Here is a 23,091-nt window from a genome sequence, read left to right as displayed (position 1 = left end):
CTGGTCCTAGGATGTCCATGAGATTCTTGATAACAAAGGATCGAGGCCAGTTCTTGGATGGGTCCTCGTTTTTACAAAGGAATCCAAGAGAAAGTGAGTAGACTGCATCCCCTTGCACAAAACCTACTCTTGACTATTGCCTGTAACTCACTAATACATTTGGAAGTAGCAAGAGCCACTAAAATGAGGTTCTTCTTGATAAGATTCCTGAGTGAAACAGAATGGAGCGTTTCAAATTGAGGACCTGAAAGCCATTTCAGTACAACGTCTAAGTTCCATGAGATGCTGGAAGAACTTTCTTGCTTTGTCATCTCAAAGGATTTGATTAAGTCACTGATATCTTGATTAGAAGACAGATCCATTCCTCTGTTTAAAAACAGAGCTGAGCATCGACCTACAGTATACCTTTTGATGATAGAGGTCGATAATTTCCTGACAGACTTCAGGAATAAAAAAATCAGCTATTGATTTACAGATATCTAAGAAGAGACGTTATTGCGGCTGCACCACCTTCTGAAGACTGCCCATTTGGACTGGTAAAGCTTTGAAGATGACATTCACCCACACCTTGCAATTGCCTCTGCAGCCTGGCGAGGCACCTGACAGTCTGAAGCTCGTCAGGGCCAGAGCAGACAACCCTTGGTAGAATCTGAGGAAGTGGGGTTGTCTGAGCAGCAACCGTTTTTGTGGAAGGAGTCTTGGATAATCCAACAAGAGCCGAAGATCTGGAAACCATTCCTTGTTCAGCCAAAAGGGAGCAACTAGGGTTATGGAGGTGCTCTGATGTGTCGAATTGTTGATATCTCCCTGATCATCCTGAAGGGAGGGAAGGTGTACACATCTAGGCCTGTCCAGTCCAGGAGCATAGCATCCATTGCCCATGCTCAAGGATCCAGGATCAGAGAGCAAAAGAGTGGAAGTTGGTGATTTCTCGATGTTGCAAAGAGATCTAGGGTGGGTCTGCCCCAAAGTCTCCACAGATTGTCACAGACTAACAGGTCTAGGGTCCATTCGGTCGGAAGGACCTGTTTGAGGCGGCTTAGCTTGTCCACAATAACGTTCATTCTCCCCCGAATGAACCGGTAGTAAGAGTGACTTTATTCTCCTCCGCCCACAGGAGGAGATCCCTCGCTGTTTTGTGCAGAGAGAAGGAGTGAGTGCCCCCCTGTTTGCGAATGTAAGAAAGTGCAGTGGTGTTGTCTGCATGCACTACTATCTTCTTGATGCAGACTAGGTCCGAGAAGGCCTGAAGGCGAAGGTGAAAAGCTCTCAGTTCCTTTACACTGATGTGAGACTTTTGTTGGAACATTGTCCATGTTCCGGAGACTTCCCAGCTGTCCAGGAGAGCACCCCAGCCTAGGTTGGGGGCATCTGAATAAAACTGAATGTTGGGATTCACTGAAATAGAAACTTCCCTTCCTGAAGTCTTTTTTCGCAAGACCACCACTGGAGATCCACTCCGACATTACTGGGAAGATGAAAGAGTCTGGTTAAATTTTTCTGCACCAGTTCGCTTTTAGGAAAAACTGCAGGGATCTCTTGTGCAGTCTGTCTATTCTCAAAACTGCTCTACTGAAGCAAGGGTCCCTCGGAGACTCGTCCACTGTACTGCCGAGCAGGAAGGAAGGGCAAGGAACTGACTGACAGTCTGTAGACAGCTGTCAACTCTTTTGGGCGACAGAAAAGCCTGAAAAGTCTGAGAATTCAGGATCATCCCTAAATAGGGAATCTCCTGATTCAGTGTCATAAGGGATTTCTTCTTGTTTATGATAATGCCTAACTCCTACGTCAGGCGAAGAGTTCTTTTCAAGTCCTCCACACACTTCTCCTCTGATGAGGAGCGGAGAAGCCAGTCGTCCAGGTACAAGTTGACGTTGATTCCCAGAAGGTGAAGCCAATTCCCTAGAGGAGCAAGGATTCGTGCGAATACTTGTGGTGCCATTGACAAGCCAAAGCACAGGGCCTGAAACCTGTAGTACTCTGCCCTGAAAGACGAAGCATAGAAATTTCCATGAGCCTAGATGAATAGGGACATGGAAATATGCATCCTGTATACCCAAGGTGACCCTCCAGTCCCCCTGCTGCACTGAAGACATGACTGAGCAAACTGTCTCCATGTGGAACTTTGTCTTCAGGACAAACGTATTCAGGGCACTGATGTCTAAAACGGACCTCCAGCCCACCAAGGCCTTCAGAACAACGAAAAGGCGGTTGTAAAAGCCTTCTGAGTGGCAATCTAGTACCTCTTCCATCACTCCCTTGATTTTCAGGAATTTGACTTCCTGAGGGCCAAAAACTTTGTGGAACCTTCTGAACATGCTGTCAAGGTGATTGGCAATGTTACTAAGGGAGGAGCTTTCATGAAAGGAATGGCATAGCCCTCCTTGAGTACCTTGACTACCCAAGGTTCCACTCCTTTAGGCTCCCATTCCTTCCAAAAAAGTAGAAGTCTGGCTCCTGCTTGGGCACAGAGAACTAACTTCTCACTTCTTGGGGTTGGTCTTGAATGAAGACTTCTTAATGGACTTTGTAGGAGGTCGCAAGTTTGATCTAGGCCTAGGCTGGGTTTTCATTTCCTCCCACGAAAGGGCTGAGGCTGTAAGGGGGGATCGATCTCAACATGGAAGGTGCAGGTTCCCTCAGAGATCTAGTGGATTGTGCTAACAGGTCAGTTGTAGACTTCTTCTGCAAGTCTGAAAGAATCTCCTTCTCTGTCACTTGCGGAAAGAGGTGAAACTTATCCAAAGGAGCGAAAAGTAAAGCTGACTTCTGTGTCAGCAAGACTCCTTTTGAGGTGAAAGAACATCAGAACTCCCTCTTTTTTAGCACACCCATTGAAAAGGGAGAGGCGAGTTCTGAAGAGCCATCTCTAACTGCCCTATCAGCGCACGAAAGAACCCCCAGCCAATCAGAGGCAAAGTCTTCAGCGAGATCTGGACAGCCTTCGATCTTTCTCGCTAACGCCCAGACAGCCCAATCAAGAAAGCTAAAAATCTCAAGAACCTTAAAATGTTCTTGATAAGGTGATCAAGTTCGGGGGAGGAAAACATTACCTTGGCCATAGAAAAGGCTGTTCTACAAGCCGAATCTACCAGACCAGAGAAGTCCCCCTGGGAGGAGGCAGAGACTCCCAAGGAAGGGGCTCCCCCGGTGGCATAGAACGAGTATATACCTCATCTTCATTAGCTTGCCGGGTGGAAAAGCAAATGTTGCTTTGCCCTGCTCTCTCTTAGAGGCCAGCCAGTCATGTACCTCTTGGAGAGTCTTCCTCAAGGAAGAGGAAAAAATTATTTTAAACAACTTAGTACCCTCAGAAGACTGCTTCCTCATGTGAAAGGGAGAAGTTGGAGCAGCAGGAACGAAGGAATCTGGAAAGCTATCCAGGAGAAATCTCAAATGAGACGAGTACACTGAGGAGGGGACCATATCCTGAACAACCTCTTCCTCCTCTGAAGAGATAGGCAGCAAAGACTTGTCTTGGGTTTCGGGAACTGTAGCAGTTTTCTTCAAAAACCCCATAAGCTCCGTCAACTGTTGCTGGAGTGGAGCTAACAAATGATCTTCTTGAATGAACCAGTGATGACAGCGGCAGATGAGAGGAAGGCGCCGGGCGCCAGGAATATGTGGCTGGGTGCTTGGCCATTGGCACTGGAAGCTCGGGAGTTGGCGCTGGGCACTCAAAAGTGGAAGTCTGGTGCGAGCCAGGTGCTTGGAAAAAGTCAGGTGCTTTGGGCTCTTATAGCACTCAGGATTGTCTCCTAACGAATGACGAGGGCGAGCTGGAGAAGCAGACTGGTCCTGAAAGCTGCAGGAAGGTTGCAGACTAACCTCCTTGTACCTCTTGACTGCCAGAGGAGAGGTATCACCAAGCTCCACATGTCTCTTGAGCGGGCGCGATGAGGCAGGGTAGCGATATGGACGCTTCTTGTCTGGGCTGGAAGCTTCTGAATCTGAGGAAAGCTGATGCACTAGAATGCCTTTCCAATGGCGTTTAGTCAAAGCCTGGGAACGAAAAACAGGCTCGACAGAGGGGGCGACTGCTCGTGGGCAAACCCCACCTGCCTCCCTTGGACCTCCGGTGTCTTCTCCCTGGTGCAGGGGAGAGGGACAGGGACCTTCGTCTAGGAGCACTAGTGGGACAGACAGCCACCTCCTCAACATTCACAACACTGTCACTTCTCACTGCACTGTCACCATGCACATTTCTCTCCATTAGAGATCTAATAGTGGACCCCATTTCCATAATGGTATTGGATAATAATCCAAACTTCTGATAGACCCTTGATTCGAGGCTGGCAATGGCATGGAGTGCGGAATTATGGGAACCTGGATCAGGAGTAGATGGTAAAGCAGGCTGAATCAGGAGTAGATGGTAAAGTAGGACTTAGAATGGGAGAAACAGGAGGAATTGGAGGCATAACAGCTCTATCATCCCCTACATTAGCAAAGGGAGTAGATTCTTTACTAGCCCTATTCTCAGCCCTAATGGCTGCCTTCCTCTTTCTATCTTTTTCAAGTTTTCCTAGAGGAGATTTTAAGGTTTTCCATTTTTTATCCTCCCAATCCTGACACTCTATGCAAGTATTATCCTTACTACATTCTTGCCCCCTACATTTAGTGCATTTAGAATGATAATCGTAAGAAAACTTGGTTAACCTAGTTTTACAACCCTCAGAACAGAAGCGAATGTTAGATGAGCTAGAATCCGACATGTTAACTAAAGAAATTCCTAAAATCAATCCACCAATGACTGAAAGCCACAACAAATTTGAATACCATAAAAAATGACATTTTTGATAATAAAATAAGATTTTATATCATACTTACCTGTTGTTTTACATAAAATAAGCTGTAATTCTCGATCTCGACAGAAAAAATTCAAAACTGGCGGTCCCGCTAATATATGGTCAGGTGATACGACTACCCCGCCCTCTACCGGGGTACCTGGATCCATTTCCATCAACAACTAATCATATTTTCTATGTCCCCTTGTCCCTTGCGGGAGGCGGGTGGAATGTTTTATATGTAAACAACAGGTAAGTATGATATAAAATCTTATTTTATTATAAAAATGTCATTTTTATACATGAACTTACCTGTTGTTTACATATAGCTGATTGCCACATTGAGGCGGTGGGCATGGACAGCTGTAAGTGTTAAATGGAAAAACCTGAGATCATCAGGCTAAGAAAAAACGTCTTAACTTTGGATCCTTACCTGCTAAGGAAGCTGTTTTCTCGGTTACTGCCTCTGTAACCTGCTATCCTTAGTGCAACTGCGGGCCTAGTAGCTCAGACGCAGGTTGCTATATGGAGAAAGGTCTGTTGGCCCAGCCGCCTTCGACACAATCAACCAAAGCATATAATGCCCCTGCTCAGGGCGCAGTACTCAAAGCATCCACCATCATATCACCCAACCATAAAAACTCACACCAACCTATTAAAATTAGACCTACTAGGCCATCTAACCTCTTAGGCTCTAGTAGTCGACCAAAAAGAAAACTTCTGCACCCAAGGAAACTAAGGAGAGGATCTAGAGCCTCTGGTTTCCTTGCCCATCACCGTGTCAGACGCAATAAAGGGGCCCAACGTACTGCAGTCTTCATATGTGGTTTGGATCTGTCTCAGATAATGCGAGGCAAAACAGACGAACATCTCCAATAAGTTGAACTTAGAATGTCCTTTAAAGCCATGTTCTTCTTGAAGGCTAAAGAAGTTGCAATAGCCCTAATTTCATGAGGCCTCACTTTAACTAAGGGAAAATCCACATCCCTTAATTCCTTGTGTGCCTCCTGAATCAGTTCTTTCAAAAGGAAAGCAATCCCATTTTTAGATAGAGGGTTCTTGGGGTTCTTAGTTGAGCACCATAAAAAATCATGAGTTCCTCTTACACTTCTGGTCCTGTCCAGATAGAATTTCAATGCTCTGACCGGACAGAGAAGTCTCTCCGTTTCTCTTCCACCCAAGGAGGATAGGCTAGCAATGGGAAATTCCCTTGGCCATGGATTACTAGGGTTTTGCGTTCTTAGCTAGGAAACCCAAGGTGAAGGAAACTACAGCCTTATCCGCACAAAAACCAACTCTTTGTCCAGAGCATGAATCTCACTTACTCTCTTTGCCGAGGCCAGTGCCAAGAGAAAGAGAGTTTTCTTAGTTAGATTCCTAACGGAGCAGGAACTCAAAGGCTCAAAAGATTTGGAGGTAAGCCACTTTAGCACCACATCCAAATTCCAATGCGGTACACGAAGAGATTTGCCTTTAGTGGTAGCAAAGGATTTAAGGAGTTCTGCAATATCTTTGTCTGAGGAAAGGTCTATACCTCTATTCCTGAAAACTGCCGCCAGCATACTCCTATACCCCTTAATCGTGCTGACAGCCAATTTCTTCTCCTTGTGCAGAAACAAAAGAAAATCCGCCACCTGGCTTAGAGTCGAGAAGTGGAAGACACTCCAGACTCGGAGCACCACTCCCTGAAGCGCCCACTTCGCTTGATAGACCTTTGTAGACAAGGGCCTGGTTGATCTAGCCATTGCCTGCACCACTCTTTCTAGAGAAGCCTCTCCTCCTGTAGAGTCGCTCGAGAGTCTGAACCCTGTCAGATTTAGATCTGACGGGTTCCTGTGGAACTTTCTGCTGTGCAACTGGCACAGAAGGTCTGGTCTGAATGGCAACCTCCTTGGCCAATCCACTACTTTCTCCAGTAGCTCTGGAAACCATGATCTTCCTGGCCACCATGGAGCTATAAGGATCATTGACACACCTTTGTGTGCTCTGAAACTTTTTCAGGACTTCTCCCAGCATCCTGAAGGGAGGGAATGCATAAAGGAAGAGACCCGACCAGTCCAGGAGCATGGCATCCACCGCTAATGCTTCTGGGTCTGGAACAGGAGAGCAAAGAGAGGTAGTCTGCGGTTTTCCTCGCAAGCCGAACAGGTCTAACATGGGAGTTCCCCAAACCTTCCACAGGCCTTGGCAGACTTTCTGGTGGGAGGGTCCATTCCGTCGGAATGACCTGGAGTGACCTGCTGAGGATATCCGCTCTTACGTTGAGAGCTCCCGGGATGAAGCGAGTTACTAGCTCTATGTTCTTGGTTGCCGCCCACAAAAGCAGGTCTTTTTATGATCTCGAACAGAGAGAAGGAGTGAGTGCCTCCTTGTTTCTTCACGCACGCCAGAGCTGTGGAGTTGTCCGAGTGCACTACTATCTTTTGTTTTCCACCAGAAGCACGAAATGTTCCAAGGCTAGATGTATTGCCTTCAACTCTTTCGCATTTATGTGCCAGTCCCGTTGGGATGAAGACCAATTGCCTGACACCTGAAGATCCCCAATGTTGCTCCCCAACCCTCGCCTGAAGCGCCGGAGAACAACATCAGGTCTGGGTTCCTCTGTCTCAGTGACAAACCTCGATCTAGTTTGCTCCTGTCGTTCCACCATGACAGGTCTTGCTTTACTTGGAGTGGATAGAGGAAAAACAAACGAATCCGTGTCTTTCTTCCTGTTCCAGATCTGCTGTAGGAAGAACTGAAGAGGTCTCATGTGTAGCCTCCCAGACTGACGAACATCTCTAGCGATGAGAGGGTGCCTAAAAGGCTCATCCATTCCTTGGCAGAACAAGTCTTGGCTGCCATCAGGTATCTCACTTTCAGCAGGCATTTCTCGATCCTTTGAGACGTCGGAAAACCTGAAAAAGAACTGAGTTCATCCGAACTCCCAAATAAGTCAAGTCTTGAGATGGAGAGAGTTGTGACTTTGGAAGATTTACTATGAGTCCCAATTCACCGGTAAGAGAAAGGGTCCTTTGTAGGTCCTTCATGCATTGGCCTTTTGACGGAGACCGGATCAGCCAGTCGTCGAGGTAAAGGGAAATGTGAATTCCTCTAAGTGAAGCCATTTCGCAATTGGAGCCATCGCCCTTGTGAAAACTTGTGGGGCTGTTGATAGGCCGAAGCAAAGAGCCCTGAATTGAAAAGCCCTGCCTCTGAACACAAACCGTAGGGAATTTCCTTGATCTCGGATGGATAGGTACATGAAAGTATGCGTCCTGGAGATCGAGGGACACCATCCAGTCTCCTTCCTTCAGGGAATTGATAACCGACTGTGTGGTTTCCATCTTGAATGGTGTTTGAAGCACAAATTTGTTCAGGGCACTTTACGTCGAGGACTGGTCTCCATCCTCCTGACGATTTTGGAACCAGAAACAGACGGTTGTAGAACCCCGGAGATGAAGGTTCGAGGACTGCTTCTATGGCTCCCTTGAAGGAGGGAAGTAACTTCCTCCTCCAACACCACAAGTTTCTCTGAGTCCCTGGATGATACGTTGAAGTCTACTGGCGAAGACTTTAAAGGAGGACTCTCTGAGAAGGGAATGGTGTAGCCTTCTCTCAGAACGTTGATCACCCAGGGTTCTGCTCCCTTGGCCTCCCAAACTTGCCAGAACGACTTTAGTCTGGCTCCGACTGTCATGAAGGACCTTGAACTCATCGGTTGGTACCCTAGCTTTCTGGGGATGAGAAGAGAATTTTCCTCTTCCCCTAGCACGGGAAAAGGGCCGAGAAGGAGTACCCCGAGAAGGCCTAGAGGATACAGGGAAAGAAGGCTTGGGTACTACTGGAGAAGTCGAAAACCTGGGTCTTTTCAAGAATGAGCCAGTAGGTCTTGAGTAGACTTCCGTGAGAGAGTTCCTCCAAATTTCCCTAACTAACGTGGCGGGAAAAAGGGATTCCTTAAGCAAAGGAGCAAAAGAAGAGCAGATTTCTGGTTCCTGGAGACTCCTCTCGCGACAAACGAAATCCAATGTGCTCTCTCCTTCAAAATGCCGGTAGCAGTCACTGAGGCAATTTCTGACGTTCCGTCCGTGATGGCCTTGTCCAGGCAGGCCAAAATAGCATCAAGATCTGTAGCAGTCTTGGGGGAAGATCACAGACTTTCACTATCCTGCTCAAGGCTCCTATAGACCAGTCAATAAAAGAAAAGATCTCCAAGATCCTATAGGAACTCTTCACCAGATGGTCAATTTCCGAAGATGAGAAGCCGACTTTGGACGAAGAAAAAGCTGAGCGACGGGCAGAATCCACAAGGCTGAGAAATCCCCTTGAGAGGAGGCAGAGTCTCCCAAGGAAAAGACTTCCCCAGTCTCATACCACGAACGAGACTTAAAAGACAGTTGAGAGGGGGAAAACAGAAAGATGTTTTACCCTGAGATCTTTTCTTGCTCAACCATCCTTCTTGCCTTCGGAGAGCTCTTTTCACGAAACAGACAGGACCAGCTTCAGAAATCTAGAGGAAGGAGGTTTAAAATCCTTGGCAAACTGCGTAGTTGGAGACAAAGGGAAGCTGGAGCAAAGTCTTCTTGAAAAAGTTCTTCAAAAAGTTGTAAGAGATGCTTAAAGTTGGACGTAGGAGCAGACGGAACATCATCTACTTCAAACATCGGAAACTGGGGAGAGAATCTCTGAAGCAGTTGGAGCACCGCGGATAGAAACGCTTCCGGGAGCCAAACTTGCGTTATCCTCTTGAGTATCGCCGAACGCCACCGAGGCGCCAAGAGCCCGACCCACGCCAAGCGTATCCGAAACATGAGCTTGAGAGGAGTCAGGAGCCTTAGAAGATCCGAGCCAAAGAGGCGCCAAAACCACGGTAGCGCTAGAAGCGCAAACATTGTGCGCCTTGGAAACGTGTGGAGAGGCGCCAAGCGCCAAAGTAGCGTCGTGAGTGCGGCCGGTGCAGGCGGAAGTGGCGCCAGGAGCGCGATCGAAGCGGAGCCAGGCGCGCGAGCGGAAGCGAGCCAGGCGCGCGAGTGGAAGCGCGCCAGGTGCGTGAGCGAGCAGAGACCGGAGCCTCAGTTGCAGAAGGAACCTGAAGTGCTGGAGCTTTAAAACCTCCGAAAAGTCTCAAAATCTTGTCCAATTTGTCCTCTTGCGAAAGGGGGCCAGGAACCGGAGGCATAAAAGCCGACTTGGGATCCAACGGGAAGGAAGCCGCTACTTGCATGCTAACAGGAGGATCCGGCGCCGCTACGATCCGTGAGAACGCACATCCGGACTGCCTGAAGAAGAAGAGATCTCTGGGCTATCCCAAAAGCTACAAGACGGAAGGGGAGAACGTGCCGAAAGTTTCTTGATAGGAACTTGACTTGGAGAGGAAGCTCTGTGTCTCTTCAGCGGCCTACTAGACTCTGACTGCTTCCAACTCCTCCTCGACGAAACAGAAGCACAAGAAGACACTTCCGCATCGCTTTTACTATGGCGAGCTGCAACAGCCTGGGACGCAACAGGACTGTTAGAGGGAGCAACTGCTCATGAGCAGACTCCACTCGTCTCCCTTCGGCTTTCGGCATGTCTTCTCCTGAGCCCTGGGAGCCGGACAGAGGCCTCGACCTAGAGAACAAGGGGACGAACAGTCACCTCCTCCACAACACTATCACTGCAACACTTCGATGTCTAGACATCGCACTCACATCCTGGCCAATCTTCTCTATCGCAGAGAAAAGAGCCAAATCTTACCATCAAATTCTGCCCGAAGGTCTGACACGGTAGTGGGTTCGAAACAACAGGTTCCGGGGCAGGAATAGGAACAGGAGGGGTAACAGGAACAGAACAAGAGGCAATACTACTCCTACTCTGGGAGGAACTTCTGGCCAAGCCTTACGTGCCCTATCTTTACTTAATTTTGCCTGATATTTAGCCAACTTTTGCCAATCAAGCACAGACAAAGACGAACATTCATCACATCTATCCAGATTCGTGCACAATTTCCTCTACAGTTAGAGCAAGAAGAGTGAGGGTCTATGTTAGACCGAGACATTCGAGTTTTACAACCCCGCAATATCTAATTTGAGATCCTGAATCAGACATAACTAGAAAAATCTCAACCAAAGCCAAAAACAAGCCAGAACTGTCAACAAAAGTGGGTACTTCACCAAAGAAAAAACGAAAAAGCACCGATGAATTTCCTGAAGAGGAACAGACGACTAGTCGCGCCCCGACAGAGAAAATATGATTAGTTGTTGATGGAAATGGATCCAGGTACCCCGGTAGAGGGCGGGGTAGTCGTATCACCTGACCATATATTAGCGGAACCGCCAGTTTTGAATTTTCTGTCGAGATCGAGAATTACAGCTATATGTAAACAACAGGTAAGTTCATGTATAAAAATCAATCCACCAATGACTGAAAGCCACAACAACAAATTCTGAATACTTCACCACAATTGGGCAAATAAATATCCGAAAAAGTGATGAAGCAGCTGCAGAAAACTCCTGATGTTGATCGAAAGCCTGCAGGAAATGAATTGAGCTCTGCTATGTTGTTCCTCTAAACCGGATTTTGGCGTGAAATAAATTGTCAACCAACACACAAAACGACAGAAAATATTATCACAAATTTTGAATCTTTAAGCTGCTGTACGTTAGGAACCAACAGCTATGTAATTACTTGGTAAGTTACGTATATAAAAAGAATAAATTATAGAATTTAGGCCAAAGGCCAAGAACTGGGACCTATGAGGTCATTCAGTGCTGGAAGGAAAATTGAAAGTAAGGAGGTTTGAAAGGTGTAACAGGATGAAAACCTCACACTTGCACAATGAAATAACTGTTAGAGAGTGTGGAACGTCAGATGGAAGGAAGAATATACTGTATGAGCAGAGGTACAGTAAAAGAAATGAATGAGGTTGCAGCTAGGGACCGAAGGGATGTTGCAGAGACCCTAAGTAATGCCTACAGCAGGTTAGGTAAGGTCAGGTTTGGTTACGCCAAAGTACAGTCTAAATTCTTACACTATGGTCAAGAAGGTAAAACAATAGGATAGTCCTCCAAGAATTACTATTTCTCTAAGGCCAACTGTACAATTAAAAAAACATGCATTATATATTTTATGGTTTTGGACTGATGTTATTTCATCAAAATTCAGCGAAAAATAAAAAAAATAAATTTCTTAGGCCATTCCTTAGAAAATTTTTGGTTGACAACATCTTAACCCTTCTGATGCATGGTACTGATCTCCTGAGTCATTCTTTTGGTTTTAGTTAGGCAACTCGTAATGGATAATGCATTTTAAGGACTTTTATCTCTATTCTAGCAACAAATGGCAACAATTGAGTTTCAACTTACAGGATAATCTCAAGACAAGGATTAGACCTTCAGTAACCATCAAAATGTCAATGATGAAGTGGTACACAGGCTTTTATTTGGAAAGGACAATGATAGTAGTAGACCTGAACTATCAGACAGTTCTGATAGTGATACCAGTGAATAGGGTGATCTTGATTATATTGTAGTTATAGAGAAACCTACCTTAGCTCATTTTTTCACTTCAGGTTTTATTAGGGATGATCATGAATCAGAGGAAATGACAGAGAAGGAAGCAGATTTGTCAAGCACCAGAGGTGTTGTGAGTAAACAAAGAAAACATGGAACAATCTGCGAATGGAAGACCACTCAAGATTCAGTTCATAAAAAATCAGTGCTCTGAATCTCTTACATATTGGAGATAAAATCACATTTTCCACAGAATGCCAAGTCTGTTCCTTAATTTTTTATAGGTTTTCCTAATGAAATTTTTGGCCGAGAATAAGTATTCAAGGTTTACTGTATAATGAAGATAATTTAAAGTGAATAACAAAAATGGCACTCCTTTACTCCACACTTTGAGAGGTATCACACTGAAATGAATCACCAATAAAAGATATATAACTCAGTATTTGAATAGTTACCTACATATCATTTGCATATTTTATCACTCTACTACAATAAAACATTATAATAACAGAATAGTACAGCGTAATATTTCAACAGTAATGAAAATAAAAAGAATCAAAGTACAAATATAAAAGGAAGAAAATTAGTCAATCACACGATTAGCAGGGCACTGATCTTGCCACCAGCCAAGTGGCTATAAAAGGCTTGCAGCAAAAGGGTTACACCGTCTTTCTACTACGGCTCTTTAAATTATTTTATAACGCCATATTATTATTTTATAATGCCCTAAGTTAGGTTTGGTGGGGTGTCCAGGTCCCAGCCTACGGTAGGCTAGGTTAAATAAATTTTGTACTTCACTCATAGGTAATTCTAAGGAAGTGCTATACACAGATATTGTTTATTAATGACATTTTTTTACTAAACAATATAGAACAGGGTTTACAGTACTGTATATGATGCAGTACAGGTGAGATACCTTGAAAATTTACTGTACTATTAGAAATTTACAGCCTTTTGTTTGTTTTTGGTATTTCTACTTAAGAGCTCTGCACGCACTATTACCTTGACAATTGATATTTCCTATACTTTTAGTATTGCTGATGAAGTAGGTGGTGTTGTTTATTGTCAGTCAACTATTATTAACATACAACTCCACCCAACAATGTCGGGGACCCTGTGGGAACTCGGGGTTTGAGTGGGGAAATACAATTGGATAAAGACCGGATATGTTTACATTATGAAATAGATTTGCACATACACTAGTATGAGGGAGCCATATGTTCAAGAGTGGAGCGTCTAAGGGAAGGGAAGGGAAGGGAAGGGAAGGGAAGGGAAGGAAGAAGGGGGGGCAGGTAGGAATTCACCACAAAGTGAGGAAAGGCCGGATGCCCCATTCTAAAAACAGAATAAAGGGTTATGGGAGTGTACAGGGTGGGAGGGAGAGAGGAAAACGGAGGGACTCAGAACAAAATATAATAACCCAGCAATAAAAAAACAGCATCACTAAAAGTATTGGAAAAATCAATTTCCAAGGTAACATTTAGTGCATAGTTATTCTACATATAGGCTATAAGAATCTATTTCCTAGGTAAATAAACCATACAGTTTGTACAGTGACAAAGAAACATATATACTGACCTTAACTACTGTATTTTTGAAAACCACATATATACAGCAAACCCCCAGTATTCGTGGGAGATGCATACCACAACCCCCGCGAATACCTAAAATCCACAAATACTTAAAACCCCTCTAAAATCACTCAGAACTGCCATTTTGATAGTACAAACACAAAAAAAAACTCTAAAAATACCTGAGTATTTTAATAGTTTTATCACAAAAAGGTAATTTAGTCATGAAAATATGAAAATACAGTTAGTGAATATTTCTCAGTGAAGAATACCACGAATGGGCAAATAATGTGTATATACGTTCCACAGAGAAATCTGCGTATAGGCGAGTCCGCGAATCCTGACACCGCAAATATGGGGGATTTACTGTAACTGTAATATGGAACAGTGAGACGAACAAACTACACATTTTACTTTTTGGGGGGGGGGGTGAGGGATGGGACTTAATGCACCTAAAACCTTTCTCTTTAAGATCAAGTCTGCACTCACTATCACAATGAGGGCAAAAGCACTGTTTTCTTAACAGGCCGTGATCTTGACACAATTTAAGTACAGTAAAGCCCCTGTATTCATGGAGGATGCGTACCACACCCCCCTGCGAATAGCTAACACCCGCGAATACTTAAAACCCTTCTAAAATCACTTAGAACTGCCTATTTTGATAGTTCAAACAGACACAAAACTAAAAATGCTTATGCCTGAGTATCTTTATAGTTTTATCATAAAAAGTGCATTTAGTCATTCATTACTAGTACTGCTGATTCTAAGCCTCAACACGCATGTGCTAGCTTTTGGTTCACCAATCACCAGTGACCACTTGCCGGTTTTCTGCGCTTAGCAAGAACTGCGAGAGACTGGCAATTGGCATTTTCCTATGTTACTTTACTTGCTGAACAAGAATTTAAAGTAATTACCTCTTGCCAGAACATACGAGCTTGCAGTAATCTTTAAAAATGCAGATAAGGAGCGCAGCACTGTTCTGCTACGGCGACCTATGGAGGCCACCCAAGTTGAAAGCAGAAATGGTAATGTTTTGTTTCCCGTTTAGAAAAGCTTTGAATAGTGTGCAGTGGAGCTAGACTATGGCAACTCACGTTTTTCTATGTTAGAGGCAGTCCCCGGTTATCAGCGGGGTTCCATTTCTGAGGGTGCGATGATAACTGAAAATCGCCGCTAACCGAAAATAGGCAATTTTCGGGGGTTATCGGCATCAAAAAGCACCGATTTTCGGTTATCGGTGCCTCTGTTAGGTATGTATCAGCGCCAATACCCAATTATCAGCGCTGATAAGCGGAAATCAGCGATTTTCAGCGCCGAAAATTGCCGATTTTCATCGCTAGACAAGCCCCATAAATCTGGATCGCTGTTAACCGAGCCTGCCATTAACCGGGGACTGCCTGTATTTTACTTGCTTCACAAGAGTTTAAGGTAATATTTTGCCAGTCTGCTGCTGCTAAACTGTAATTTAACCTTGAGCTGTGTGCAACCCACTGGCGGTTCTCTCTGCCCACTGGTACAGACGTGCAGTTTTCAAGGGTCAATTACATTTTAGTTACAGCCAACCGACAAAATATTATTTTAAATTCTTGTTCAGCAGGTAAAATAACATGGAAAAACGTCCGGCTTAGAATTACCAAACTCCTCAAACCTAATTATAATATTTCATGATTTCAAAAAAATAATCTACGATTTTCCTTAAAAATTCATGTTCATCACATCTTTTTTATTATTTCTAATCCTTGCAAAGATTTTCTGATTATTTTAAGAAAAAATTCAATCATTTGCCAACATCATAAAACAAACCAGAAGCCTATATCAGTTAGTTTGGACATATTGATTTTTACAAAGAAACTTTCCCGTGAGCCCCACTTTTCCCTCCACAGCATAAATCACATACGGGTAGCGCTACAGGAATCCCCATAAGCGTGAGATGGTTGAGATGCCTTTCATCAATTTGGCGTTCATATTGTAACATTTACACAATAAATGTCATAAATTGGGGACAAGATCATGTACATAAGTAGTACCTAATATGATTGACGAACAAGAAATAACAAAAATTGCAGATAAATAAGCCTGTTATAAACACTTGAAACTGAAAGGAATAAATGTAAAAATGGTGTATGTATCCCTCCTAATTCCTCATCTGTCCGTCACTGTGAGAGATCTTGATCCACCAGATATCCACATTTCCTCCAACTCCCCTTGGCTTTGAGTAAGAATGCTCAAGAGGGTTTTCCTCAATGTGGGGTTCATAATTTAACGTGATTGGCTGGATATGTATCTGCATGTCATTGTCCCTCCCTCTCACACCAGTCCTCAGATAGAAGAACCTCTTTTTATCAAAACCACCCCTATAACACTGCACATGTGCAATAACTTTGAAATGCCCACCATACAATAACAAATTATCCCCCTCTTCTCCTGGTCTACCCCACCCATACCCCCACTTTCCCCATGGTCCCCTACCATGTTGGATCATCCCCTCTCCCCTTGGTCTACGGCACCCACAATCCTGCTTTCCCTGGGGGGCCCCTAGCTTGATGGATGAAGTTCTGAGATTAATTACAGGTTAATTACAGTCAGCCGACAAAATAATGCTATAGAAAAGTCAAATTCCAAGGTAATACCTGAAGCACAGCTCATACATATTGCAGTTCTACCATGTTTTTAAGCAAAAAAGATCCCCATAATTCCATGTTTAGTACCAACTTCTCAGGGATTATCATCAAAACATAAACAAAAGACAGTCAATATACCTGACATTATTTCGGTAAAGTTTTCAAGTTATCTTACCTGAACTGCAACATGGACCTATACACCCTTTTCTCTATCATTTAGTAAAAAAAAATTAATATATATTTCTGTGCAGAACTCTTCCTTGAATTACCCACTCATTTTGTGCTTGGGTTGTTTACAGAACAAAAAGAAGCCTAGTCCGTTGTCTCTGATGTTTTGTTACTTGGGCAGTCCAGGGGGAAGAGCCACCCCAGCCAAGGTCAGGGAAAGGCTCCCTAGGTGAAGTTTGGAAGGTAAGGCCTGGTTAGGTCAGGACATGATATTCGAAGAATGGTTTAGGTCAGGACATGACATTCGAAGAAAGGTTAAGTTTGTTTTCGTCTGCAGAACTACACTCGCCCCAATAGCCTACTCAATTGCTCCAGAAAGAAAATGTTAAAACATGAGAATAACATAGTAGCCTAATGTCAACTCAAGGATGCGACTATGAAAGTAAAAATGTAGCCTTTTAACTTACCGTGTCAGCGCCAGACGGCTGTTGATCTGGTTGTGGAGTTCCCAGTACCGTCTGTGTGACGGATCTAAAGAGCTCCATCTTTTAAGAACGAATGTGGCAGATATACAAAGAAACTACTCTTGTTCCCCCGGATAAGCCGTGAACGAAACAGCCAAGCCCCACTTGGCAAGCTAGCCGTGACTGTCCCTCCGATGGGCCTAGGCTGGCGGAACTTCTTGAAATGTCAAACTGGAAAATGCGCTCGCTCTCACGATACTGTTATTGAACAGTCTCCTTAAGAATTATCACTTTACTTCACTGACATTTTATAGCGCTCAGCACATACCACGGTTTCCTTAACTAGCAAACAATAAATTACCATCACAACGATGACACTTCAGCTGTTATGCCATTTTGGCTGCCAGCTGATATACCTTGTTTACTTACACGTCGAACTCGGAATGATTAACTACCGAGAATTCGCGCCTGCCTGGGCGTTTGGATGACACCTTGCCAAGAATTGTGATTTTTGATTTCGGAGTGAACACGTGAAACTGTGAAACGATTTATTAAGGGTCAACACGCACACTAACATACCATTATAATTGCTTAAATGCGTATCCTCCATTTACATGGCAACAAACCCCATTCAGACACATTAGTCATTGGCTCCGTGCTTATCGTTCACTCCATGAATCTCGCGTCATTATCATTTTAATCATGCTTAGTCTTAGAGGTCCACCTCGCGACTGTCATTTTGGACCTTGATTTGGTGCACCCAGTGGGCCGCGTTCATTTGTAAGTGATAGTTTATAGTTTAACTTAATCATTTGTTCGTTTGTGCCAGGGCGGTTCTCGTGCGGATATATCTAATTTCTTAACGAATGCCTTTAGTAGGGTTTTCTCCTTCTTATTTGTTCTTATGAGACCTTCAAAATCCTTTATCAAAGATAGGCTGCATCTTGTCTCATGAATTTATTTGTACCCATGACCCTGTGTGTATTTAAGTTTTCGGTGATGTCTTTCTGAAGGACTTTTTAACAAATTCTGGTTTTGCGAGAGGGTGCAAAAGCGAGAGCAGGTAGACATTGACTGCTAGTTTATTAATGTTGTTGTTTTTTAGATTTAGCTGGTCTTGGGCCAGCACGGGCTCTTGCTCCTCGAGTAGCCCGTAACTAGTTTGTTAAGGGGGCAGGTCGCTTATCAAGCGGCGTACGGACGTCAGTACAAAGACATACAAGGACATACAGGTGACCCGAGGTCAATTGTTCTCAATGTGAAACAGGACAGGTAAATACAGACAACGTGACAAAATAAAGTTAACAGATTAGACACAACAATGCGCTGACACGTGTACAATACAAAAGGGCACAAATGCGTAAGTTAGTTAGTTATAAATGATTTGTTTAACCAAACCTCTGAACTCTTTTAGGGTTCTTCTCGGGCTGGAAAAAGAAGGGGGGGAAGAGTACATAAAAAGTTAAGTAGTTAAATAAATAAATAAATAATAAAAAGGGGGGGAAATTAAAAAAATAAAAAATCGAAAGGGAAAGAAAAAAGAAAAAGAAAGGGATGGAAAAAAAGGGGGAAGATTATATTTTATTTATTAATTTAATTTTGTTTAAGAAGAGAATTATATTATTAATTGAAAAGTTATTACCTTCTGCTAGAATATCTTTACTTATTTATTTTGTAAATAAGTATTTCTTTCATGATGCCATCTGGGACAGTCAACCAAGATATGTTTGATTGTTATTGGGATGTTACATCTTTCACAAGTTATTGGATTTGTGTGTGGAGTTGACATCAGATGACCATGTGTGAGTCTGGAATGTCCTGTTCTGAGTCTTGTTAAAATTACTTCATTAATTCTTTGCTTTTGGGTAGAAGAATGCCGCTTTTTAACTTCGTTCTTAATTTGTTTTAGTTTGTTTTGAGGGGGTATATTTGTCCAATCATTTTGCCAATCCCTATAAATTAAGGGTTTAACTGATGCTAGTCAGTCTGATATGGGGGCTTTCGTAGTAGTTGGGGGGATTGTACAAGCCAATTTAGCAGCTTTATCTGCTTTCTCATTGCCGTCAATGCCTACATGGGCTGGGATCCAACAAATTTGAACTTGAAGGCCGTTTGTAATTAACTGATGAATTTCCCAATGGATATTTTGGACAAGGTGATTATTTGATTTAAATGATCCTATTGCTTCAATTGCACTACTTGAGTCGCTCAATATGAGTGCTGAAGGAATTCCTTTTTTTTTTATAATCTTGAGAGCCAATTGTATGGCTGTTAATTCAGCTGTAAATACTGATGATATTAGAGGAAGGCCCATTTGGATAGTTTTATCACTTGAATAGGCTGATGAGCCCACTCCAGCTTCATTTTTGGATCCATCTGTGTAGATTATGAAGGGATTACCCTTCCGTCTTATGTGTTCCATGGCATGTTGATGGTACATTTCTGTGTTGAACATGTATTTCTTTGAAAGATATGATAAATATGTGCATATTTTTGCCATTTTTAGTGTCCATGGTGTATTCAGATTTTTTTCTTGGGTAAATTTGGGTATCGTGTTATGTAAATTCAATAGATGATTAGTTTTTTTAGTAAATGAGTTTTGATTTGGGTTATTATTTGTATTTTGACTGAGAAATTTATTTGATACAGGAGATGTGCCTGCTTGAAGGGATAGGCCTCTTCTTAAAGTAATAAGATCTCTGTAATATTTTAGAGGCAGTTGGCCTGCTTCCGCTAGGATAGAGACAGTTGGAGATGAGCGGAAGGCTCCTGTACATATACGCACTCCCTCGTGATGTAAAGCATCTAGAGATTTTAGAGTTGTTTCTGATGCAGTTGAATAAATTGGACAGCTATAATTTATAATTGATAGTACTGTTGCATTGTACAACATTAACATTGTGTCTCGTCCTGCACCCCATTTGGTGTGTGAGATTTTCTTTAATAATGTAAGGGCTTTAGATCATTTGGCTCTATGTTTGACATGATCTTTCCAATTTAAATGTTGATCAAAAATTATACCCAAATATTTAACACTATTGCACATGTTTATCTCTTCATTATAAAGATATAACTTAATGGTTTGTTGTTTCAACCATCTTTTGTCTTTGTAGAAGACAATGCCATTTGTTTTATTTACCGACAACTTGAAGCCTACGGATTTGGTCCAAGTGGTTATATTATTTGTTGCTATATTAAGTATTCTTTGAGCATGTCTCAAAGAATAACTTGAATAATATATTAAAAAATCATCCACATACAAACTGTTTTGTACACCCTCAGGCAGGTTCATAGTAATGTCATCTATTGCCAGGGCAAATAAGATGCAGCTCAAAACACTGCCTTGGGGGATTCCCTCCTCTTGTACGTAGCAATTTGAATATGTATTTTCTATGCGTACTTGAAATGTACGATTTGTTAAAAAATTATTGATAAATATTGGAAGGTTACCTCGAATATCAGATTTATGGAGTTTGTGCATAATATTGTATCTCCATGTGGTATCATATGCTTTTTCTATATCAAAGAAAATAGCCACTGTCAGCTTTTACTTTTCAAATCCTTTTTTAATATGATCTTCTATTTGAGTTAACGGGTCTAGTGTAGATCTACCAGCTATTGATCCCGATTGGGTAGGTGATAAAATTGAATGTTTTGTTATGACACTTGTTAATTTCAAAATAACCATTTTCTCCAACAGTTTGCACAAGCAACTTGTTAGAGATATTGGCCTACAATTAGTGGGGTTGCTAGGGTCTTTTCCTAGTTTACTGATGGGTATGATTATTGCATGTCTCTACTTAGTTGGGAAGACATGCGTTAGCGATATGTTATTACATAATTTTAATAAGAATTCTTTAGCTAGTGTGGCTAAATTCTGGATCATTTCAAAAGAAATCATATCATGCCCCGGAGCTGATGATCGACATGATTTTAGGGCAAAATTAAATTCATTCATATTGAATTCTTGGTTATAATCAAGGTCCTCATCAGTTTCCAAATTAAGTGTATGATTTATTTTTTGTGTTCTAATTCTTTTGAAGTGTTCTTCTAAATTAGAATAACCACTATTATCTTCTATATGTTTGGCTAATATATATGAAATATCTTGTAGGTTATGATTTAGTTTGCCATTATATAGTATTGGGCTTCTAGGTGGTCTAACATGTTTGTAAAGTCACCACATCGACGCCAGCGTAGTGTTTCAGCGGCGCCATTAACTAAGTCTCCGCTGAGCATGTTTTCTTTGGTGACTTCCCATTTTCTTCAAACAATTAGTCACGCCTAAAACGTGCCAGGTCACGCATTTTTAACTATTTTTACTTTATACGTATTTATACAAATGTCACGCATTGTGTATCATATGTTTCTTCATTCACAGGCATCAAGACTGTATCCATATTGAAGTTCTGTATGTTTTGTATTGTAATTTGTACTCGTTCACTGCATATTATTGTTTATTGTTTCGACCTCAGGTCACAGTCAATTCCATTGTCTTTCGCGGGCCGGCGTCAGTCGGCCGCTATATAAACTGCCTGGATCTGTAATAAAGTAGCAGTAACTTTTACCTGCTCGTTTCTTTGACACCTTACAGTGGTGACCCCGGAGTATCCCGAGCCATTAACGGACCGACACGGCGACTTAGTCTTGGCTCCAGGATTTCTCCAAAACGCCTTAACGGCCTAAACACGGCGCTGTAACCAGCGTTTGAGCGTGCTGACTCGCCGGGCGCACCCCACCAGCGCCACTAGCGAAACCACACGGCGCACGCAAAGTGCGCACTGACGCGAAAGTACCCCACTCCAGTAAGGGATCAAAGGAGCGAGCATGGACGCGGGTATCCCCTCCTTCATGCAGTTAAACGCGACCTCGCGGACTCGGAGGTTTACCTACCTCCCATCACACCCGCCGCCGCCCGCGCATCGAGGCCCTCCCGCAACTCCACACCAGCGCCCCGAACACACGACGGTCGGGCAACACAATCGCGGGCCGCCCTCACCGTAAAACTGCCGCCGTTTATGCAGGGGAACCCATCGATGTGGCTGCGCAGGGTGGAGAGCCACTTCAGAATCGCGGACCTGACGGACGAAATCCTACAGGCCGACACAGTGCTCAACGCCCTTCCGGAGGACGTGTACAGAAAACTCATCTCGCGAGTACCCGAAACACACACCCTCACATACAGCACCACAAAAAAGTTCCTCCTCGAAGCTTGCTCCCTGCCCATCGCCGAGCGGGCCGCCCATGCTATCGACCTTGCCATAAACCCACTCTACGACCTCAATTCAAGAGACACTTGGAGCATGGTCGTGGATCTCCTGTCACTACCAGACTTGGGTGGCACAAAGAAGCGGCAGGAGATAAGCTTCGCACGGGAAATCTACCTTCGCCAACTCCTCCCGGAGGTACGCAACCAGATCGCTCACCCCTACACCATGCCTATCAAGGACCTCATAGAGACAGCGCAACACCTTACAGACTCCATCAAGGCTTCACAGCAGCTAAAACCGACCACACAGCCGGTCAGCTCCGTCCAGCCTGAAGAGGACATAGAGCAGCCCGTCAACGCCATCGCCAACAGATGTCCACCGAACCACAGCAGATGGAGGTCCCGGGCTTCTGTCGCTACCACAAGTGGTTCGGAAAGGACGCCCGAAACTGCCTGCCGCCCTGCTTGTTCGCCCGTTCAAAAAACGGGGGTGGCGGCGGCCAGCAGGACAGGCCGCCATGGCAGCCGAAGAACCCAGGGGCTCAAAAACAGTAGGTTTTTACGTCCATGACACCGTCTCCGGCAGGATGATGCTGGTCGACACAGGGGCCTTTAAATCGATCTTCCCGGCATCCAGAGAGGACCGCAACCAGACACCAGACCCGGCCGCCTTCCTGACGGCCGCCAACGGAACCCCCATCCTCTCCTACAGCACCAGGCCCCTATCGATCTCCATCCTTGGCCAGAGTTACTCCTGGGACTTCATCGTCGCGGATGTAGGAACCCCACTCCTGGGGGCCGA

At 43.8% G+C, this 23,091-nt stretch overlaps 1 protein-coding gene across 1 annotated transcript in view; it reads right to left on the bottom strand.

The window, feature by feature from the left end:
- Window positions 1–17,309, bottom strand: part of p115 (General vesicular transport factor p115) — a 311,820-nt gene extending 294,511 nt beyond the window's left edge. The window contains 1 exon segment of the mRNA XM_067084261.1: window positions 17,084–17,309. Within this exon segment, the coding sequence (XP_066940362.1) occupies window positions 17,084–17,161 (78 nt within the window). The 5' untranslated portion in view covers window positions 17,162–17,309.
- Window positions 17,310–23,091: the final 5,782 nt, after the last annotated feature.

Source organism: Macrobrachium rosenbergii, chromosome 41 (genome assembly GCF_040412425.1).
Source record: "Macrobrachium rosenbergii isolate ZJJX-2024 chromosome 41, ASM4041242v1, whole genome shotgun sequence".
Classification (NCBI taxonomy): Eukaryota; Metazoa; Arthropoda; class Malacostraca; order Decapoda; family Palaemonidae; genus Macrobrachium; species Macrobrachium rosenbergii.
Note: the sequence above shows the minus strand (reverse complement) of the source record. Positions and strands in the feature narration are given on the sequence as shown.